General features: G+C 41.2%; 1 protein-coding gene across 11 annotated transcripts in view; it reads right to left on the minus strand.

Moving 5' to 3' along the window:
- The window catches only part of LOC135284204 (myosin-1B-like), a 33,972-nt gene that overhangs the window by 7,975 nt on the left and 3,387 nt on the right, over window positions 1-22,610 (minus strand). For 3 of the 11 annotated variants that reach the window (XM_064395590.1, XM_064395594.1, XM_064395592.1), the window contains exons 3-29: window positions 21,872-21,923; window positions 21,709-21,751; window positions 21,076-21,179; window positions 20,849-20,960; window positions 19,099-20,057; window positions 9,618-10,609; window positions 9,384-9,464; window positions 7,693-7,933; window positions 7,462-7,605; window positions 7,214-7,370; window positions 6,880-6,907; window positions 6,667-6,781; window positions 6,482-6,574; window positions 5,617-5,680; window positions 5,346-5,444; window positions 5,143-5,246; window positions 4,928-5,066; window positions 4,171-4,289; window positions 3,925-4,074; window positions 3,041-3,211; window positions 1,995-2,304; window positions 1,806-1,888; window positions 1,211-1,298; window positions 1,000-1,117; window positions 718-841; window positions 498-634; window positions 141-396 (exon numbers count right to left, since the gene is read on the minus strand). In XM_064395590.1, coding sequence (XP_064251660.1) covers window positions 141-396; window positions 498-634; window positions 718-841; window positions 1,000-1,117; window positions 1,211-1,298; window positions 1,806-1,888; window positions 1,995-2,304; window positions 3,041-3,211; window positions 3,925-4,074; window positions 4,171-4,289; window positions 4,928-5,066; window positions 5,143-5,246; window positions 5,346-5,444; window positions 5,617-5,680; window positions 6,482-6,574; window positions 6,667-6,781; window positions 6,880-6,907; window positions 7,214-7,370; window positions 7,462-7,605; window positions 7,693-7,896 — 2,703 coding nt within the window. In that variant the 5' untranslated portion in view covers window positions 7,897-7,933; window positions 9,384-9,464; window positions 9,618-10,609; ... (3 more) ...; window positions 21,709-21,751; window positions 21,872-21,923. Of the gene's footprint in view, window positions 1-140; window positions 397-497; window positions 635-717; window positions 842-999; window positions 1,118-1,210; window positions 1,299-1,805; window positions 1,889-1,994; window positions 2,305-3,040; window positions 3,212-3,924; window positions 4,075-4,170; window positions 4,290-4,927; window positions 5,067-5,142; window positions 5,247-5,345; window positions 5,445-5,616; window positions 5,681-6,481; window positions 6,575-6,666; window positions 6,782-6,879; window positions 6,908-7,213; window positions 7,371-7,461; window positions 7,606-7,692; window positions 7,934-9,383; window positions 9,465-9,617; window positions 10,610-19,098; window positions 20,058-20,848; window positions 20,961-21,075; window positions 21,180-21,708; window positions 21,752-21,871; window positions 21,929-22,610 lie in introns of all 11 variants that reach the window. The other 8 variants (XM_064395585.1, XM_064395586.1, XM_064395587.1 and 5 more) reach the window with 5 other exon arrangements.

The raw sequence follows: 22,610 nt of genomic DNA on the forward strand, positions 1-22,610 counted from the left end.
TGGCGTTAATTTTACTTTTAGTTATATGGTATTAGGCTTAAAGTATTTTAGAAACCTTAGTATGAAATTTGAGAGTTCTCTGTGAGGAAAGAAGAGTTAGATCTTATTTACTTATAAAAGTATAGAAAAATGCTACTTACAGCCTGCACTTGGAGCTGCAGGTCATTTTTCTCCTTCATTAGAGAGGCCATTTTCTCCTCAAGCTCCTTCCGCTTTGCCTCAGACTTCGCAAGCTCTTCCTTGGTTTTCTCAAACTCTTCCTTCATGTTGGCCATCTCCTTCTCAGACTCTGCACTCTTCAGCAAGGGCTTGATCTTGAAGAACAGCTTCATCCATGGCCAGTGCTTCACATTCATGAATGCACGAATGTTGTACTGGATGCAGAAGATGGACTCCCTGAGGCATAATTAAAAAATGCAATGAATATTCTCAGTCTGGTGAGTGTTAACACTTTCCCATGAGCAAAATGACTTTAACTGAAGAAGAGCAAGGTGTACCTGCGCTCTACCATTCTCTGGTACTCCACCCTCATCAGGAAGCCCCTGCACCTGGCCTGGGTGCGGGTGATGAGCTGTGCCAGCTTCTCATCCCTCATCTCCTCCAGGATCCCTATCAGCCCAGCTTTGAAGAACACCTTGAGAGAGGCAATGTTGCAGCACATCACTGTCAGGTAGAGAGAACAAAGTCCAGGCAAGCAGCGAATGGGGGTGTTGGTACCTTGGTGTGTCCAAATTTGTACTGGGTGTGGTCCACATCAATTGAACTAAGAAGCTTCTCAGAAGCCTTCTTGCTATCGATGAACTGTCCCTCAGGGATGGCACTTGCATTAAGCACCTTGTATCTGTGGAATCAGAAGATATGGTTATTTTTTTCTGAGCAACACACACTAGCCACGAAACCCCACCAGCTCTTTTTTTTTTTTAAATTTGAACACAGCTTAAATGGACCCATGGCCCCAAACATTGCTTTTGATGATGCTGACAAGAGCAGAGCTCTCACCTTTGTTTGAAGTCAGCATAGAGGACTCTGCTGGGGAAGCCTTTCCTGCAGATCCTGATCCCTTCCAGCACGCCGTTACAGCGCAGCTGGTGCAGCACCAGCTCGTGCTCCATGGCACCTGGCAATGCAGAGCACAAATGAGGGGCACAGCTTGCAGAGCAGAGGGGAATGGATGTTTCAGAGCAAAGATCTTTCTGCTTGGGGTTCTTACCAGGTGTTTTAGTCTCGTTGGGGATGATGCAGCGCACAAAATGGGGGTGAGTGCTCCGCAGGTTGGTCATCAGCTTGTTGAGATTCTCCTGTGGGATCATGCATAGTAGTTCAGATAAAAGAAATTTACTTTTGCATACTTTGTACCTAGATGCCAAGGAACTAATATAATAAATAATAGAGGAAGCTTTCAAATTCAATGTTTAGATTTAATGAAGCCTTTTATATACTTTTTATTGAAAAGTATTCCATTTTAAAGAAATGTAGAAAATTTTCCACGTTATTTTGGAAGAAGAAAAACACTACTCTATAAATATTTTAACACAAACCTTTTTGGGATAAATATTGGTATTTATATAACATGACAGATTCTGAAAAATATTTTTTACAAAAAATTGGAGTGAACTTTTATAAGAAATTCAGAGAGCCAAATGATGACTGAATCCTAAATTTGAACACAAAATCACTATGAAATGCACTTCATACTTAGTATCACTTCTTTAGAAAACCATTGCCAGAATATAAACCTGAGTGTATTTAGCTCATTTTTGACATTATGTTCATGTCACTCTGTAGAAAATTAATCCATACTTTACCCGGAAAAGAGCTGAGACAGTCTGGAAAGAAGAACCCTTCTTCTTGCCTCCCTTCTTGCCGCCACCACCACCACCACTAGCCTCTTAAAATTAAAAAAAAAAAAAAAAGTTTTTCAATATAACCATATAATTGTTTTATTGTATATTTACATATCCCAATTGTTGAAAAAGAAAATTTAGAAAAATAACCTGCTTCTGCTCCACCATAAGAAGCAAAAAGTAAAGCCAATGTCTTCACAGATGATTTCTGGTACAGCCCAATGACAGTTTCATTCAGAGGGTCCTTGTTCTTCTCCAGCCACCCAGTGATGTTGTAGTCCACTGTGCCAGCATAGTGCACCAGGGAGAAGTGGGCCTCAGCCTTGCCTTTGCCAGGCTTGGGCTTCTGGAAGTTGCTGGACTTGCCCAGGTGCTGGTCATAGAGCTTGTTCTTGAAAGAGGTGTCAGTTGCCTTGGGGAACATGCACTCCTCTTCCAGGATGGAGAAAATGCCCATGGGCTGGAAGATAGTTCAAAAAACAAGAGAGAATGCCTGTAGAATATATGATTATGGCTTGGTCTCAAAGGGAATAAAGTAGTAAAAGACACAAAGCTGAAAAACAAACTTTGCCATGTAGAAAATTTATTTCTAAAAAGTGAGTTTAAAAGATTCACCGGCTTGAATTACACTTTGGCATTGTGATTTGGAATGTTTTCTATGTCAAAGACCATGTTAAAATTCATGAGGAGAAAGAATATATTTTAAAGTGTTTTTCACAAATGTGTCCATGGCATATTTACTTGTGTTTTTGAATTTTCAATCAGTGCCCTAAATTATAAGGAACTACAAGAAATCTCTGTTTCTTCCTCTCAGAGGTCAGGCACTGTATTTGGTTTGCTGTGTACCATACAGAACCATTACAGATAACTGTACAAATAAACATACAGTTATCTATTTCCAGATAAGTTTATTTCAGAACCTTAAGAAAATGTTTTAATTATACTTTGGAAACTGCCCTGTGTTTTTGAAGGTAATATCCCTTAGCCAAGCAAATGGAGATAGCTTTCATGCAGAGAATGTGTGAGAATTCCTTCTATAATTTTCGGTGGACGTTGTAATATCTCTATTGCCTAATTAGCAACAGTATAGGTCAAGTCGTATTTCCACAATTAAAACCGAGTACAAGAATCCAACCGTTGAAAATTTAAAACAATGGGTTCTTGAAAATGGAAGACATCTTGAATTAAAAACATACCTTCTCAATGAGCTCAATACAGGCAGCCAGGTCCATCCCAAAATCAATGAATGTCCATTCAATCCCCTCCTTCTTGTACTCCTCCTGCTCCAGCACGAACATGTGGTGGTTGAAGAACTGTTGCAGTTTCTCATTGGTGAAGTTGATGCACAGCTGCTCCAGGCTGTTGAACTGCTCAGTGGAAAAAAACCACAACAACCAGCCCTCATTAATATGCCCAGTTCTTCATCATTCTCCACCACCCTTTATAAATCTCCCCAGTTAGAATACAGCTGTATTATCATTACCACACCATAACAGAAGAACCCATATACAGCTCCAGAAAGAAATAGCTACATAATGAAAAAGAGGGATTTTTTTCAGAGTAGATTTTTTTGGTGACTCTCCTAAGATTAATCAAATACTTTGGCATTTTTTTATTCAGCAAACAACGTGAGTGCATGCTTTTGTCTCCAAATTGAAAACCCTTGATATCTCTGATTAGACACCTAACTATTTGTTTCTTGGTTCTTTCAACATTTTGAACATCTTTAACTCATTATATATTTGCCAATGCATCTCCTAGCTCTGCTCCAGAAGCTCTTTTACGAATTTATTGGAATTCTTTTGGCTTATTTAATCCTTAACATTAAGCTCAAACTGTTGTAATATTACAATGTATAAAATTCTATTTGCTGCTTCTGCACAAACAACATGACTCTGTGCTTGTACTGATGGAGCTTTTGAGGATTTTGTTTTCTTGTAGAAAAGAAAATTACTGGGTTTTTTTCTGCATAAAATTGCAAATTACTAGTGTGTTAAACTTTCAGAGGAATATTACTTGCAAGTCCTGTGATCTAAGAATCCTTCCCTTCAAGAGCAGCTGTTAACCCTGGAATCCTTACATCAAAGATCTCAAAGCCAGCAATGTCCAGCACACCAATGAAGTACTGCCTGGGCTGCTTGGTGTCCAGCTGTTCGTTGATGCGAACAACCATCCACAGGAACATCTTCTCATAGACAGCCTTTGCCAGGGCACCCACTGAATTGTATACCTAAACCAAAGGAGAATGGAGCAGAAGGAAAATAGTACCCCAAGGGAGAGAGTAAATCAAGTCAGAGGTTCCCAGTCACCATGTGGCTGTTGTTACCTGCTGCACAGTTTGGCCCTTGGTGACGTATTCATTCCCCACCTTGACTCGGGGGTAGCAGAGGGCCTTGAGCAGGTCTGCTGAGTTCAGACCCATCAGGTAGGCAGCCTTGTCAGCAACTAAATAAAAGGACAAGGACATAGAAAAATTAGGGCTACCAAGCATGCAGCACTTTGAGTGATGAACCCTTCCCAAAACAGCTGCAATATTTAATGTTCTTGTGATCGAATTTTTCTTACTAGCTCTCAGGGCAACCATGACATTATTATTCAATTGAAATCATCTTTGCATTGAATGTTTTACAGACCAGTACATCTAAAGGTTATTTGTGTCTTTAAGAATCTTCACAGAAACATGTAGAAACAATGTATTTATTAAAAATTATTCCTGGAATTCATGAGTAGCTTTGCCATAAAAAGTGATTCATGAAGTAGAAGTTCTATAACGGAATATAATGCCTTTATTTTCTTGAACTATCAAGCAGAAAAAATTTTTTTTAAAAAAATATTTTCTTTCTCAGTGGGTCTAAGCACACTGAGCAAGTTACGCTAATTCCGAATGGTAGCTCAGGTGAGAGTTTTGGACATATATGCAATTGGTAGTGCAGATAATAATGAGCAGTAAATGAAGAAAGAATGCATTTTGGATGGGAGTTTCATACCTATATACCTTCTCACCTAAACACATTTCTACTCCATCTTCCAAATACTGGTTTATTATTGCCAGTTCTATTGTCAGCCATAGATTTTGCTGATACCTTCGGTGCCATCAGGCTCTGCCTGCTCCTCTCGTTGCTTCTGCTTGAACTTCAGGTTCCCATAGTGCATGACAGCCCCTGTCAGCTTGTAGATGGCTGTTTTCTCATCAGCACTGAAGCCCAGGATGTCAATGGCACTCTGAAAAAGGAACAATAAAATGAACAGTTTTGCCTGGGAGATGACAATAGTTACAGTACTCTGAATTGCTACTTACATCTGTAGCCATCAGCTCCTCCTGGTCGTTAATGCTGGCAACAGTGATCTCGCCTTGACTCACAAATTGGTAGTCATAGGGGTTGGTGGTAATAAGGAGCATGTCTGAAAATAAGATGGGTCATGTAAGCTTAGTTTAGTCAAGCAAGTAATAGTGTGAGCAGATATTCAGCAATCTTCCTCCAAGTTAGTAATTCTTCCTACCAATTAGCTCTGGCTTCTTGTTGGACATGATCTGATAAAAGATGTGGTAGCTCCTTTCCGCCTTGAGCTGGAAAGTGACTCTGGACTTCTCCAGCAGATCTGGAGGGGAAATTTAGTTAGAAACAAGAAGAAACAGCAAAAGGAAAAAAAAAAAAAAAAGAAGAGGTGATGGGAAGAAATCAGGGAAGGCAGTATAGATGGTGGGGTGAAAATATGTTGTATGGATAGAGGGGGGAATGGATGAATTGTGAACTGCTGTGAAGTGTCTTACATGTTTCAATATCTGCAGAAGCCAGTTTTCCTGTGGCACCGAAATGAATTCTGATGAATTTGCCCTTTAAAGGAATAAGTGTTTTAAGATTCACAACATAGAACGTATATATTAAATGAAGAAGTTGGCATAAGTTTTCTACTTAGAGACATTTTCTTAAAATCTCCATATTTCCACCTCTAACATAAATTTATCTTTTTTCGTTTTTGAGCATGAAAATAATACAGCAAAACTGTATTTTAAAAATGCTGAGTGTACAAATGAGAAAGAATGTGTTAAATTCATTCAACAAATTAGTCTAACTATATCCTCCACACAGAGAGCAGTTTCCTTAATGATTAAGAAATATCAATTTAAATAGTTGAGCTGCTTAAATCTGAATTGTGATCTAATGACAACTTTAGTTCTGATTAATTAAATCTGAAATATAGCAAATATATTATTCAATTAGAAGTTTCTTTCTCTTTCTTTCTTTCTTTCTTTCTTTCTTTCTTTCTTTCTTTCTTTCTTTCTTTCTTTCTTTCTTATCGCTCCTTGCCTCATTCCTGTTTTTCCTGAAATTTTGTCTGTCTCTTATAAAATTAATAGAAATGTAAGTAAAAATAAACAGAGCTATTTTTTAACATTACAGTATGTTCTAGGAAAAACACCACATGACATAGTATTTTTATTTGCATTTTAATGTAAAACAGAATTAATTTGTCTGTTGTGAAATCTGGAGAATGATCTTTAGGATAAGTGGCAAAGCCATGGTAAGAAAATCCAGTTTTACTCTTGGAAACATGATGGCTGAACTACAGAAAAGAATGACTGGCATAAACTCCTGTTTACTATGTTGCACGAATTATTTTGTTAAGCAACTCACAAAGCGTGAGGAGTTGTCGTTCCTCACGGTCTTGGCGTTTCCAAAGGCCTCCAGCAGGGGGTTGGCGCTGATGATTTGATCCTCAAGCGTTCCCTGCAGGGTGATAATTATTGCTAGTTTCCTTTCCAAATATCACGTCAGGAACAAAGGAAAACATTGATCCCAACACATATCTACTACTCTACCTGCATTTTGCCTGATGTTTGTTCTTCCTTTTTCTTCTCTCCACTGGCTGCAATTGTTGCAAAGTACTGGATGACACGCTTGGTGTTCACAGTCTTCCCGGCCCCGGATTCTCCGCTGCCAAAGCCAAGAGAGAAGCAGAGGGTGTGTGGTCAGGCAGGAGGTGCCCTGGCACCGGGCAGCCCTGCAGGGACCCGCGCAGGGGGTGTACGTACGTGATCAGGATGGACTGGTTCTCCCGATCTGTGAACAAGGCAGAAACACAGTACTTAAAGCTCAGTCAACAACAGAGAAAAATGAAACGTGGTCAGGTAAGTCTAATGTTTTGCCTGACATCAGCTTTACATAAACAAGAAAACCTTTCCAAAGCACATCACTGAGTACAGAGGTGCCTTTCAGTTAAAACAGCAGAAATAATGCTATGAAGATAGTAAACTCCAAGAGATGTGTGTGTCAGGTCCAAGAAAGCTTTCAAAAACCCTCTTCACTTTGCTGAGATAGGGTATCCCTTCAGAGAATTTAATGGTCCAATGTCTCTGAGACACTCACCAGTCAGCATGAACTGATAGGCGTTGTCAGAGATGGAGAAGATATGTGGAGGGGCCTCCTGGCGCTTCTTGCCTCGGTAGGCCAACACCACCTCGGGGTTGTACACCGGCAGCCACTTGTAGGGGTTGACAGTGACGCAGAAGAGACCCGAGTAGGTCTGCAAGGAAGGGACACAGCACCTTGGCTTCCCCTGAGCCTGGCCCAGCAGCTCCTGGGGCTGCCCAGAGGAAGCTGCTGCTGCCACTTACGTAGATCATCCAGGCTGCGTAACGCTCTTTGAGGTTGTACAGCACAGCGGGTTCGTGCAGGTGGGTCATCATGGCCATGTCCTCGATTTTGTCATACTTGGGAGGGTTCATGGAGAAGATCTGGTCATCCTTCACGGTCAGGGTCTATCAGAGGAAGAAGGATACAGATGGCAGCTAAGAATCCAAAGTCCAGGGATTATATGTTTTCCTTCAGCCTTGTTTTTGACTCACCTCTCCCCCTTCAGTCTTGACAGTGACTTTGCCCGATTCCCTGCTCGTGATTGTCCCTTTCACAAAGGATTCCTTTGCATGTACCACGAAGACGGATGACTTGGCATCAAAAGGTTTGTTCTGGGCCTCAATTCTCTCCTTCTCTGACTTTCGGAGGTAAGGAGCCGCCTCCCCAAAGATGGCCATCTCAGCGTCCGAAGACATGGCTGCACTTTATGGAGGGGCTTGTCAGCAGTGAACACTGTGGAAGAGTAGATATGTTGCTCAAATTTGCCAGAAAGTAAGCACTTGTTAGGGGAAGGAAAGAGAAGTTGTGGAGAAAAAAGAAACTATATTAATACTGCCGGTAGTCTTTTGGAAGGAATTTTTACATTGGTGCAATTCAATATTTATGGAAAACATCAAAATTATATTTTGGGAGATTATTTGGCCTTTACTGAAATCACATATAAATATCTTTAGATACTATTTAGGCATTGTCCTATGGAATTAAGAACCTCAAAAATCCTTTCAACTGCTTAAGTACTCTTCAAATTAATCTGGAATTATTTTAATTCTCTTTTCTCACATTTGATAGCTTTTCACAAAGATCAGAATGCTCATACTCCACTGTCTGAACTGAAAACTCTGGCTTCTTAATGGCTCAGTTTCAGTATTTAGAAATTTTTTATAATTGTATTAATAATACAAGTTTCTCTAATTTTATAAACTGCTTGAATCCAGGCATAAATTGCAAGTTGACTGTTAAAAGATTAATGCTGTTCAAACCACACTGAGCTCCTTTTCTAGTAATTTCTTTTGTTTTTTAAAAATTAGTTGAATTTTAGAGAAAAACTAACTTCAATGATTTAAAGCTTTAATGAAGTATATAAAAAGAAGGAATTTTAATGCCTGAATTAATTTATTTGAAATATATTTTTCTTTCCCCTGCCCTGAGGGGGAAAAAAGCCACCAAAAAACAGACACTGGGCAGCTTAGGAAAACATTTAAATATCTCTTTCTGTATAGAGTTAGGTACCTGATATTTACATATCATTTAATCTTGTGTTTACTTTTACTAAAATGAGAAAACATAACATGGTAATTCTTTGTTTGTTTCTGGAGGAATGGCTAGTGGCTTCCAGAGGAGGGGTGCTGAGTCTTCCATTTCTTGTGAGGTAAAGAACAAGCAGAGCAGGGAACAAAGGGCAGCATTGCCTTTTAGAGAGGTGACAATCAGAGCTTAGTTTCTTATATTACAGCTCTTACTGCTTTAGTGATCCCATGACAAATTTCAGACAAAATATCTTATTACATATTCTGAAACAAAATGCTGAATTTTGCTGAATTTCAGCTACAACAGCAATGATGGGAAGGCAGTACACCCCTCTCCCTGTTAAGTCAGTTAAGCAGAAGAGAAGAAAGTCCCCATGGGGATTTTCTGGCCTGCCATGAGTAGTCAGAGACTTCAAAGACAGCTCCTTAATGAGTGGACCAGATGACCTTATGAGATCCCTTACAGCCTGGACTGTTTTATGATCCAATAATTCACCTGAAAACCATACCAATTTTCAGCACCCCACTACCTTATACTGTGACTACAGTGGACTTAAGAATATACAGTGAAGCAGTCAGCATTCACTCAACCATGCACACACACCACCCAAAAGGATCTGTCTCTGTCCCTAAGAATTAGTAAATCAGCTTCTTACCTCTCCTGACACCAGATGTGTGGCTTGTGGGCTGGCAGCTGGTCAGTGCTGTAAAACAGAAATGGCAGTTCCCAAATTGTGCTGCACAAAAATGAAGAGTGAAAACATGCAGGTGCCTTGAAAACAGATTTGTAATGGAGTCCCCTCCTGCACAGGAGCACCGGAGGCAGCAGGAATGTGGTGGCACATTAGGCTGCCATCCCTTCCTGGCAGCCTGCAGACCCCATCTCTTACCTTGGAGCTTTCTGTGGAGCCAGGGCAGACGTGTTGCAGGGACATTTTATACGATCTCGCCTGCAGATGCTACAGATGCCTCCTCTTTCTTCGGTCAAAAATATTTTGGCAAACCCTCTTTGGCTAAGCATTGTCTGGCAAACTGAACTAAGGGCATAATTGTCATTTGACATGACTAGATATAATTAGAAAATTTTGATGTCTTAGTGGCTATATGAATACATCTCCTATAAATAATGTGACAGGGGTGTTAAGGAGGGAATCTGGACTAGTCGAAGCACTTAAAGAACTTGGATTCAGGACTTATGGATTCTATTGCTGGCTTTCCCACCGACTCACTACACGACCTGAGATGGATTGCTTGGTATGTGTGTGCTGCAGCTACCCCAGCTGTACAATGGGAATGTCAGCTTTTATCTTTCCCTTGTGATGGTGTGAATCTTTTAAGAAATGCCTAAGAGGAATACATTAGGCAAGCCACTAAGGGGGAAGTAAGTATTACAAAAAGCATTTGGCGGATGTGCTGGTAAGATTCTGAAAGCTGAGGAACAATCTCTGTGATAGTGTGGCAGTGCTGGTGCCTGGAAGTCATAGACAGGGCAAGATAGTATAAGGGACAAAGATTTTGTCACAGAAATAAGAGGCTGGGGTGTACCTGAACTACTGAGATAAGTCTCAGAGAGAGACGTGAGGTCACTTCTGATACTTGAAGAGGAGCATACCTACATTAGTGCAGATACACCAATCTTTACACTTAAAATTGCAAAAGAAGTGGGAGATTCTCCGAGAAAGAATAATAAGCCTGTGCATGAATTTGTGCTAAGGCAAGTATCATAAGATATGCTGTGATTTCTGCTATGTAGATCAGTGCAGATCAACAATAGATGTTTCTTTCTTTTCTTGATGATCTTTTAATTAATCAGAAAGTATCCATATCCAGGACAGGACCTCAGTTGTTTCTTATATCTTTTTTCCAAGTTTGACCTGCCAATCTATACCATAAATAAAAGAAATTTTGAGGTAAAAATTTGGGCTTGTAGAAATCTATGCCATTTGAATACCCATCCCCTTTCAACAAAGAACATGAGGTTTGGTGTCGTTGGCAAACTTGCTGAGGATGCCCCTGAACCCACTGCTCCTGTTGGCTAAAGAGATATTAAACACCTCCGGCTTTGCTTCCCCTTTTACAGCAACTTCACCAGAGAGCCACGACTTCTTAAATATAATGGATAGTGGCTTAGCCATTTCCTCTGCCAGTTCCCTCAGGACCTGTGGATGGATCTTATCAGGTCCCATGGACTTGTGCACCTCTAAGTTCCTTAAATGGTCTCAAACCTGATCTTCTCCTACAGTGGGTGGTTCTTCATTCTCCCAGTTCCTGACTTTGCCTTCTGCAAATTGGATGATGTGGCTTAAGCATTTGCTGATAAACACAGAGGCAAAAACATCTTTGAGTACCTCAACTTTCTCTAGATCCCAGGTAATGACGTCATTTCTTCCACAGAAGGCCCAAATTTTCCTTTCTCTATATTGGCTCCTCTCACTTGAAGAAGTTACCACTAGTTCTGAAAGTTCTGGACCAGCTAGAGTGGTTCCAAAGAAGGGACAAGAACTGGAACACCCCTCCTATGAAAAAAAGCTGAGATGCTTCACAGAATCATAGAATCATTATGGTTGGAAAAAGCCTCCAAGATCACAGAATCCAATCTCTGACCAAACAGCACCACCACTCTCACTAAATCGCAGCATTAATTGCCATGTCCAGTTGTTAGGGTTGTTCAGCCTGGAGATGAGAAAGGTTCAAGGACGCCTTCAGAGGCCTTTCAATACTTAAAGGGGGTTTCTAAGAAAGATGGAGCAAGGAATTTAAAGCACAAGAAGCACTGGTTTTAAGCTGAAAAAATGTAGATTTCCGATAGATATAAGGCAGAAATAGTTTATGATGAACATGGTGAGACATGGGGATGGGATTCCCAGAGAAGTAACAAATGTGCCACTACTGGAGGCTGGGTTTGATGGGGTTCTGACCATTATCCTTGAGGTCTTCTCTTCTGCTGCCTTTCTGTTAAATCCTGCTCTCAGTGGCATGTAGCAAGCCTGTCTTATGCAGTGCTGTCAGGCTGGGACCTAAGGTAGCTTCTCACATGTGAGTCAGGCTGTGAGAAAGAATTCCTTCCTTGCTCCCTAATGTCCTCCAGTAGTCAGATGACATTTTCTCTAGCTGCAAATCACTCAAGTTTTATTTAGTCAAAGGCCAAGTGTGTTTGGTCAATGTTCCCAGGAGGACATAACTGTCACCAGTGTTATGTAGCTATATATTATATGTTATTCTGCTATATAGCTTTCCACAGCAATATAGCAGAATAGATCTATATGTATTCTTTGAGAAAAAAATTGTGAAGGAATTTCTGAAGTTATTGCAGTGAAGGTGAAGGAAAGATATACTCAATATGTAAAATTCCCAATTTTACTTCAGGAAAAAATACAGTATTGTGTACTTTTGGATATAACATCCACAACTATGATATGCAACAGTCCTACAATATCTAAATTTAAGTATATATGGATATTCACATCTAATTCTTACTGCTTTGCAACTTGCATGAGCAACATACTCTTTGCCAGTATATTTCACAGTCCTAAACTCAGGTGACACCCTCTATCATTACAAATTGAGTTACAGTGGTTTTCTGTATTTTCAAATATTCTGAATGTTTTTATTATGTTTTTACTGAATTGTATTCTAAAATTCAAATTATAGGTAGTTTTTTCCTGATGTGATTGTTTTATATTGTCCAAAGACTGCAAAAAAATCAAAATACATAATGATGAAGAATTTTTGTTTAGTTTATGGAGCCTCACACAATTTCTACACATTGAGTGAAATCGATTTAGAGAGAGTAGTAACAATTTAAACCTGATGATTTTTATATGCACTGAGGCATAATGACAAATTTAGGTAATTTTCAGTGTACAGAGAGAAGAATACAATTATCTATGCTCTACCAGGAAAGCTGAGGAAAATGCCTATGTACTGAGCTCCTCTAAAATACGATAAAATGTATGTCAGAAAAGAAACTGTCCTGCTGCCTTTTCCATAAGACACACATCTAGTGCAGCACTGACCTGTCTTCTCAATATGACCTTCAGGGGAGCCTTTCAGGGCTCTTTTTAGGTTACAGCAACAGCTGAGAAAAGAAGTCACTGATTCCCACTGCTGCCAGGACTTAATGGAAACTCAGCAGGGGATGGCTGGAGAATTCAATTTCTTCTTATGTGTTCTCTCTGATATTAATGTCTGCTGCTCTTTGCTCACCATTTGCAGGGTGATATATACCTGAACCCTTTTCCTTGTCCATCTCAAGTCTCTTTCCATGTACAAGCACAGAGGGAAATAACATCCTGCTGAGCTAGCACAGCAAAAGTTTGCAGTGCTGCAGTATTTGCTTCACAAGATCCAGGATCCAAGGTAGTGGGGATGATCTTGACAAGATATGTTAACAAAACTGAAATTCTTCAGTATATTTATTCCTGGTCTAGCTCTGGTCCTACTCAATAGCAGGTAACTTTTGAGAAGTGCAGCTGGGGCAGTACTATGTGTATTGAAGAACGTGGTCTTACATTTGAGTTAATTCAGAAAATTGAGGGTTGAGTGGAGAATTAGAAGTATATTAATGGTGTTCTGGCATGCTCTGTCCACCTGAGTAGCAAGGAGAGTCATAGTCCCAAAGATGTATCATATGACAGAAATCGTGCCTTCTCAGTAGTTAGTGCTGTAAACATGCTCCTGCAATGCCAGCATCTCACCAGGAATGGGAAGTCCTATTTCTTTCAAAAGCAGGTGATAATTTAGAGACAGCTTAACTAATAGCTTGGGAGCACTTCAGCCTCGCGTCTTGTAGGAAACATTCAACTCTCTGATGAACTCAAGGACTGATTAAATTCCAACAATCTATAGCTAGATATATTTCATTATGGAGTGAGATTTAAATTATGATGGTTTCAATATCAGAACAAAGTAACAGGATAATTAAATAGCTGGAATGAAAAGCTGAATTCATGTGTCCAGATTTATCTTATTTGACACTGTGTGATTGAGTGATGCTGAAGTCATCATCACTTCCCTATAACCTTCAACAAAGCAGGACGACAAAAGGTATGGGCAGGCAGCATAATATCTGTTCACTCTAAGCATGATAGAGGGAAAAGTCATTACTCTGAGTGTTTCTAACTACCACATAATTGCATTGCAAACTACTAGAAAAACTTTCAATATAAAAAGACATTTCAATGTCTTAGTTGTTTTGGTGGACTGTCATTACTCCTCACAAATCTGGTTGTCTTGATCTAGCAAATCACAGCTGACAGCTCCTGAAAGAGGACAGGGACAGCTTCCACTACCCCAGGCTGCTCTAAGCCCCCTCCAACTTGGCCTTACACACTTCCAGGGATCCAGGGGCAGCCACAGCTTCTCTGAGCAGCCTGTGCCAGGGCCTGCCCACCCTCACAGGGAAGAATTTCTCTCTAATGTCTAATACATAATTCTTTTTTCAGTTTAAGTCTGTTATCTCTTGTCCTAGTGGAGAAAAGTCCATTTCACGCTGCCTTTCCTAGAACACTGCCTCGTGCCAGGGAACATCTGCAGACAGGGGAAGCCAATCACTTATACTGATAAATCATTAGCAAATTTCTTGTCAAGCTTTTGACCTGTGCCAAGAACTCATCTCCTAAACTGATTTAAAGGCATAACTGGACAGCTGGCATTTTCTGGGACCCTTCCCAATACAGTCTGCATCCAGCCTCACCATGCTTGATACAGAAATAGTTTACTTCTATAAGCACAAACAGTTCCATGCCAATTGGCCTAAGTTCCTGGACATGTTTAATTTACTAGTGGAGCTGCAGTGTTACTCTGGAGGAGCAACAGCAGTATCTATCCTTGGGAAAGGAAGGACCTGCTGGAAAAAGCAACAACACCTTGATGAAAAAAAGGGAATTAAAATCCATTGTGCCTCTATTAACTTTCTGCCAATGCTTCCATCCCTTCAGGGCTGGGCTCCACTACAGCTGGATGCAAAACACAGAGGAGTCAAAAAAGAAGAGGCAGACTGAGGGTAGACTCCAGCTACAGGCTGGAGTCCAGACTACAGCTACTGCACAGTAGCAAGGAGGGGGCAAGGATCTGCAGTGCTGAAATTCCTGTGGAAGAGGGAGGATTTTATTGTGCTGAAAATAAATCCTTCTTGAGAGGAAGACGGGGCAGCTGCCTCACCCTTTGCCAGCTCTTAACCATGGCTTCCCCTGCCCTGTGTTCTGGGAATTCAGGAGCAGGAATTACAGCAAGGCAGCGGAGTCAAGTGGGAAAGTGGAGGCATCTCAACATTACTAGTCTGTAGCCCTTTAGGACACCTCCTAAGCCCCCATCCATGTTTTTATCTTGGCACCATTCAGCTCACAAACTAGAAACTTGACTTGAGTGTGTGGATGAGGAGATAGAGGTGGAAATAACAAATTATATTAAATACCTTGCTGAATACCCTGAGGCTGTGTAAAGTGTTTTCACAGTGTATCTTGCAGGCATCTCATTTGGAAGCTGAGGATGGGCTGGACAAATGGGTGGTTGTAACCTTTGAAAATTGTGTGAACTGTCTCAACTGTTCAATCAGCAGCTAATTAGTAGCTGGCTGGCAGTAGCTAATGAGAGCAATACCTCTGTGGCTCACAAGGAGTCTTATCTTTCAAAATCTCCATCAGAGCCCTGTGAGCAAGTCACGGATTCCACCTTTGCAATAAGTTAAGGGATACCAGTGACAGAGATTTAATCTGTCTGCAGCTTTGAATGAATAGGGCTTGTCAGATAAAGCTTATTGCAGTTAATGGAGTTTTTCTCCTTCCAAAGGAGAGTTTTAGTGATTCACATGCATTCAGACTGTTCTCAGACATTGCAAATGCAGTTGTTTGTGCACATCCAGGGGTGCGTAACTCCCAGCTCATTCAGATTTCCTTTTTGTTGCCCTTGCATTCAGATTTCTTCTGCTTATAGCTATGGTAGCAATCCTGTGCCTCAGTGACCACGGAGAGTCCTGGTGCTTAACGTGTCAGTGACACTCTTATCTATCTAGTGGAAGTTAGAGTTAAGGGATAAGAAAACAGACTCCATGGATAGCCGTGCCCAATACTGTTCTTTAGCTACTGTAGTCCCAGCTAGACAAGGCAGGGATAATTCATGGTGGCAACCAAGACCAAAGCCTTTCCCAGTTGGGAATTCAAGCTCTAACAAGTAGAGAGCAAAAACCTGTCTTTCCATATGTCACTATTTCCTGTAAGTATTAATAAAATGAAGCCTTTAAAGAGAGACACAGTATGAAAGCAGGTGTGTCATAGACAAGAAATCTCTCATCTGGGCTCCTGTATCCTGTAGCCAAGAAAATGGGAGAGGAGATACTGTGAATATTTAAGGAAGAATGTTCCAGCATAAGGGAATCATGCACCTCCATCATCCAAAAAGCATTAAAAAGCTAAGTAATAGATGCATTCTGGCTCGAAAATGGGTGCACTGGTTTGCTTGCTGGAGCCTTTCCCGTCAGCTGCTGGCTGCTTGTTACCTTAAGCAAATGAAAATCCTGGCTCTAACCAGCTGCTGCTCTCCCACGGGAGACAAGTCACACTGAGGAAGAGCAGACAGAGTTTGCAAACCCTACAGATGGAGAAAGGGCCCCTGAGGGATCCCCCAGCATGTGGGTGTGAGTGGCACTGCTGCCCATTGCTGGCTCAGTTGGTTGTCTGGATTATAGGTGATGAAGGTTTGGTGTAGGTGTAGTCCTGTCCTGCTGAGAACATTTCAGGTCAAGATATCTTTTCTGATCTGCAATGTAGGAGGAGTAAAAAGGTAATAGGAAGGGAGAATAGAAGATAATAGATGTGCTTTTTACTGGACTAGCAACTTGCCAGTTCTTCAGGCTTAAAACATATATTTGGCATCAGTATTCAGTCAGGTCAAGGCCAGCAAAAAAGCTCTAATTAAAGAAACTAATAGGAAATCCCAGGGTGAAAGAGCAACAGGAGGTATGATGTCACTTTTTTAATTGGCAGAGTTCTTGCAATAACTCTTCTGAGAAATAGGGAACACCACACGCCTCGTGGGAGAAGCCTGTACTACTCATTAAATCCCTTGCATCTATACCCAGTCACAGGTGTACCAAGTTAGCTGTGACTGCTGGAAAATCTGCATTATAGCATGAAAACCAGAATTGTTTGTTGCTGTCTTGACAACTGAGATGGTAACTTAATATTTGATCCACATGGGCTGTGTAACACTGCAGTAAATAAAACAATCCTCCATTAGTTCAGAGGTAAGATGAGAGCACAGCAGCAAAGAGTGACTGAAAATAAGAGCTGAGAGCATTTGCAAAAATCACGTGTTCTGTGGGTTTCCCAAACAGGCACAGTGATGTGGAGTGTACCAGTGTTGTACTTTGGAAACTGTAAGGGAGCACACGGGTGGCTCTTTTGAAATATTCTGTGTTATTCCTACATGACACATTCAGAAATTAGTGACTCAAGGGGTAAAGAGGAGTTTGTGAGGCCACAGGGGAGCAAAGAAACTCCCTTAAGAGAGGAGCTTGGAAGAGTTCAATTTAAAGCTTTTGAGCGTTGGCCAGCACCCAAGGGGCACTAGTGAGCCACCCACTTGCTTTCAGGTGCTTTAGATCCTTACAAATCCATCCTACATCATGCTGTCTCCCCAGGCTCTGTCTCATGCACTTTGTAAACTTGACTTGCCAAGTTTGAAACCCACATCAGCCTGGAGCCAGAATCACTGGGCATGGAACGAGCTGCTTTGCCCAGGTAAGAAGAGGCCCCAGCTGGCCCTGGCTGCAGCTGCTTTCTCAGGCTGAAAAGCACAGGAATGATGAGACAGGCAGATGTGCCGAGGCTTTTTCTTAACACTTCCCCATTCCTCAAGTGCTCCTGGCTCAGGCACATCCCAGTCCTGCTGTCTTTGTTCTGTGTGGGATCAGGAGTCTGCACCTGGTTTTCCTCTCATGGATTTGTCTGGCAGATTTTTGAATGAATGGAAACCTTCAGTAGCCACTGCATTGGTGGTGATGAGCTGTGTAGATTAATTACAAGTGTTTTGAGGAATATGTGACACTAAATGGTCTCCAAAGGATTGTTCTTCTCATCGGGGAGGTACTGTTTGGGCCATGAACATTCTCTCCTCTATTTTCTGCCATGCATGAACCATAACCTTTCCAGATTTATGATGTGGACATCTGCACTGTCTTGGCCTGAACAATTCTGTCAGTGATACATCCCTAAGGATCCCAGACCAGTTATTTTTATGGATGGTAGTATCATTGCTCCTTCGGGTTGTGTTTCAGAAACAGGAGGATTGTTTTTCACTGACATCTTAAAATTTGAGGGGGAGATTAGAATTCTCCAGGGAGTAAGTGTGGCATTTGTCTCTGTCAGCTGCACAGAGTATATAATCTGTTCCTATAAAAAGAACACCAAGATTTATACAATTCAGGACATCATAAATTATGCTAAAATGTGGGGGTCTTCCAAATTCAGGAAACTGAAATGTAAATTAATGAAAAAATGAAAGTACACCCACATTTGCCTGCACACTGTTTATGTTACTCTCATATTTTCTTTCTGTGTCAATCGTGCAGTGGCTGTGCAGAGCTTGAACTCTTCTTGAGAAGAAATTTCTGCATGAATGTACAGAAGAGGTGAAAACCTTCGTAGGCTGTTGTACTGAAAAAATTCCTGGAAAACAGATTTTTCCAGTGCTGCTTTTCCATGTAGGTGGGGGGGGGACACCTTTTCTTTTTTTGGCAGGCGGAGTGAGGTGATGGAAATATCCCCCTTGTCTGGTTTCCATAGAATTCCCTTGGACAGACATCTCCTGTGTGGCTCCTTAGGGAATATGTTGGGCACATCACAGATACCCTAAGAAATGTCTGCATGAGCTTCTCTGTGCTATCCTCCCACTGCCCCCACCCTCATCTTCAGTATCAAAAATTGTAGTAGGCACTAATGCAGCAAAATTGTCAGGGAATTTCCTGAATTTTCCTGTGGAAGATTTCACACAACAATATGCTCTGTGCTTAGACACGTCCTGCCCTCCCTCGACTGCTGCTCAACCAAGCATTTCCCCAAAATTCTGGGAGTAGGGGTTAGTGAGTAGGGGTGCTCTCATCCTCTTCTGCTGTCATCCCAGACCCACTGAACAGGGAGGAGTGGGAGAGCCTGGAACCTGCCTACCACAGTCAGCATGGCTCAGTCAGCCCTGGGTCAGAACAGCATCGTCATCTCCTGAGGGACAGGGATAGAAGGAAGGGAAAACTGGGCCAGAGAGAAGCCTTGGAAGTCAGTGCAGTGCAGCTTAAGTAACTCACTCCCAAACTATGAAAGAATCACTGACCCTGGGTCAATCTGACAGTTTTCCCCCTCTGAGAAAATTTCTGGTCACCTGGTGTGAGTCTCCTCAAAGCTGTAGAGAAACAGGGCTGTTGATGGTGACTTGCATTTAGCTCAGAGGAAGGTGCTGGGCTTCATGCAGTTCCTGCCAGAGCAGCAGCTCCCTCATGTCCTCAGCTGAGACGTCCATGTGGCAGTCCTGACAGAGCAGTCCTGGCAAAAGACTTGTTAACATGCCCAGGAAACAATCCACACATGCAATGGCTTCTTGGATTGTTTGGGAAGTTTGGGAAAAGCCCATGACATGGCAGCCAGTAGACAGTGGATTATCTGCATAACAAGGAAGTTTGGATTTTGTTTTATGCAGAGCATCCAGGGCTCTTCTGATGCAGGCCAACAAAGTGGCATGTGCAGGAAGAATGTGATTCCCCTGCTAGTGTCAGGAGTACAATGTGGCATGAATGAACCCTTTCCTAGCATGGTATTGTATAACCTCCAGTGAGCAGCTCATCCAGAAGAGAAGGCAGGTGCATGCCAGAGAGCACAGGGAGAACTAATCTCCTGCTAACAACACAGACAAAGAGAAGCAAAGTTAAAAAAAAATGATGTGATGTAATATAATGATGAACATTAACTCTGGAAAGAGGCCATCCCATCAGTCATTGTAGAAGAGCAGATATAGAATCACAACAGTCAGTGTAAAATTCCCAGCCCTTGTTATAAATTCAGTATTTACAAGGCACATGGCTCTCCCCCAGGCAATTCTCTCCCTAATGGTGAGAAATGTTTGGCATGTCATGAAGGCTTTTGTTAAATGATTTTTGTGATTTGCAGATTGCTATTCATGAGTGGGCATTTTGGTATATCATTTGTCTACCTAAGACTATAGTTTATGCTTTACACATCTGCCAGGCTAGAGAGGCTTGATAAATATCCCTGTCATGCATTTGCTATCCATAACAAAGCCAAAACTTCTTGAGCAGAAGAACATTGGAACTCCTGGAAGTCTATCTGGAACAAAAAACAAGATTGAGCCTTACTTTAAAAGCAAGTCTGCTGTCATTTGGAAATAAGGATAGAAACACAGAAACAGTCGCCTCCCCAGCCTGCCTGTAACAATCAACCTAACCTACAGTCAATTCTGTAACCTCATCAGGTCAGAAGTTATTGCCAAGTTATAGTGAAAACCAAAAGTGGGATCGAGAAAAATTTCTGCTATAGTGCTCATCACTGCAGTGATCAGAATTTTATAGCATCTTCCAGATCTTAATCTCTATAAAATTTGTTTACCTATAAAGTTCTCAAAATATGGATATATAGGTTTTTTAGGATCAGAAACATACCTCTAATTTTCAAAATCAATTTGCATTCATTCATTTTGCTCCTAATATTTTCCTTCAGCCTTTTTTTTTCTCCTCAGTTATATAAATAAATCCATCTTGTATCAGTTTCAATCACTCAGAAGTATGACCCATCATCATTCAAGCCAATCTTTTCAAGTATCTCATCATAAAGGAGTTCATCCATTCTCATGAACATTTTAATAATTCTGATGGGGTGGAACAACAGAGACAGGGAGACAGAGACATGCAGGATGGACCAGGAGGCAGGAGAAAACAAAAAGGAGTAGAGAGGTGAGTTTTCAAGCTGTTTTCAAGCAGTGGAAGAAGGTCTTTACTGCTCAGTATTAACTCTAATGACCACCTTGTTCAGAAAGAAATATTTCTTTCTTCTCAAATAGATCTTTTCAGTAACTTGACAGAAACTGACTGGAAATGTTTTCCAAGCTGCCCAAAACTCACAGTGTTTCTGCATAGGATTGTGCCACTTCAGGGGTCAGGCTGGCCTCATGAGAAGGACCATGATCTCACTGCTCTATGCTTCACAGTTGCTTGCATGAAGGTCACACTCAATCTGTATTTACAAGAGTCATCTGCTCATAAAACAGCTAACCCTGCAGTGCCCAGTGAGCACATATTCTCTCAGGAGTGTCCTAAATACTTTCTGTCCTCCCAGTCACCACCAGTACCTTCTCTTCTCCTTCCTTTGATGTTTTCAGCTGCTTCTTTGGGCGTTCCTTTTCACAAGCACTTGTGGTGTGTGAAGGCACCAGACACAACCTGCCTGCCTCTCCTGCAATGCCAGGAAAAAGCAGAGGTTTAGGAAATTGATCTGTTACTCATGGTCTAAAGAGACAGTCATTGAGGTACTGGGCAATGAGCATGAAATTGAGTGGAAAAACACAGAATATACCCAAAGCTGGTAGACCTTTTCTTCAGACATTTCCCAGAGATTCATCTTTGCTCTTTCTTTTGAAATTATGCATTTACCTTTAAAGGTTGCAAACCTCTACTTATCACTGCTTAAATAATATTTATTCATAATTCCTCTTCATTTGAAAGAGCCCAGCAGCATGTGCAAATGGTGAACATTCCCCAGAGTGAAAAAAATTTTTAGTATCAATCCTTAAATTACACGTCAATCAATTTGATTGTAATACTGGGGGGTTTTGGGCATTAGATTATTCAGAGTAAAGCGCTTTCTCTAGTTAGCCTTAAGGAAATAAAGTCACTCAAGAAAAATCGTTTCTGTGGAACAGGGATGTGTTCATCCATCTCTGACAACAGGAAAGGGAATGGAGCTCTTATGTTCTAAGAAATACCTGTCACTCTTCCACATCAAGGTTATCATGGACTTGGAAGTCTCTGCAATAAAAACAAGGTATCAGATGCATCTATTTTAAGCTTTCTCTCAGAGGTGTATATTTATGCCTATTATGGATCCATGTTTTTCCCAAGATCAGTTACCTTTACATCAGCACTTACCAGCTGACAGGCAGGCTGACTCCAGGAATAGCGTGTCACTGCAAAATGATGCCTGTCCTCCATGTATGGCAACAAATCACAAAGTGAGGAGAAATTAATTTTCCATTTCACCGCTATTAATATTCCATTTTGATCCCGATAATCCTCTGCAAGTTACAGGGTGTGCAGTAAAGTTCAGCACAGTGCAACGTGTGGGAATTTTGTGTTGCCCAAATGTACCATTTATAAGAGAAAAGCCAACTAGTATTTTTAATTTTTAACTTTGCAGGTTTTTTTCTATTAAAAAAATCCCACAATCACCTTTAAGGGACCACAAAAGTGCAACAAACTTGTTTCAGAAATTTTAAGCTGTCAGATGCTGAATTCAGGAAGGAAAATGTAATGTTCGCTTTTGCTCTTATGTCAGGGACTGCATACCCTTGCACAATTCATGGTTTTCCTGCAGAAAGACTAATATAAACAATTAAAACTGGATTTTTATCTGAAGCGTTTAAGGCTCAATCTGACACCTTGGGAAGGCATTCTAGGTTGCAGGAAGGACAGCCTCCTCATTCCTTATTTGACAACCACACAGAACACTGTCCTCAAGAGAGGGTGCTTGATAACCAATTCCCAGGTTCACACAAGCTGTATCCTGTCTTTTAGCTACAATTATAAGTTGCTGGCTATCATGACTAGCAAAATATTGAATAATAGCACTTAATTTCAGGGTAGGGGACCCCTTCCCTGGAAGCAGACC

Source organism: Passer domesticus, chromosome 20, assembly GCF_036417665.1.
Source record: "Passer domesticus isolate bPasDom1 chromosome 20, bPasDom1.hap1, whole genome shotgun sequence".
NCBI classification, from domain to species: Eukaryota; Metazoa; Chordata; class Aves; order Passeriformes; family Passeridae; genus Passer; species Passer domesticus.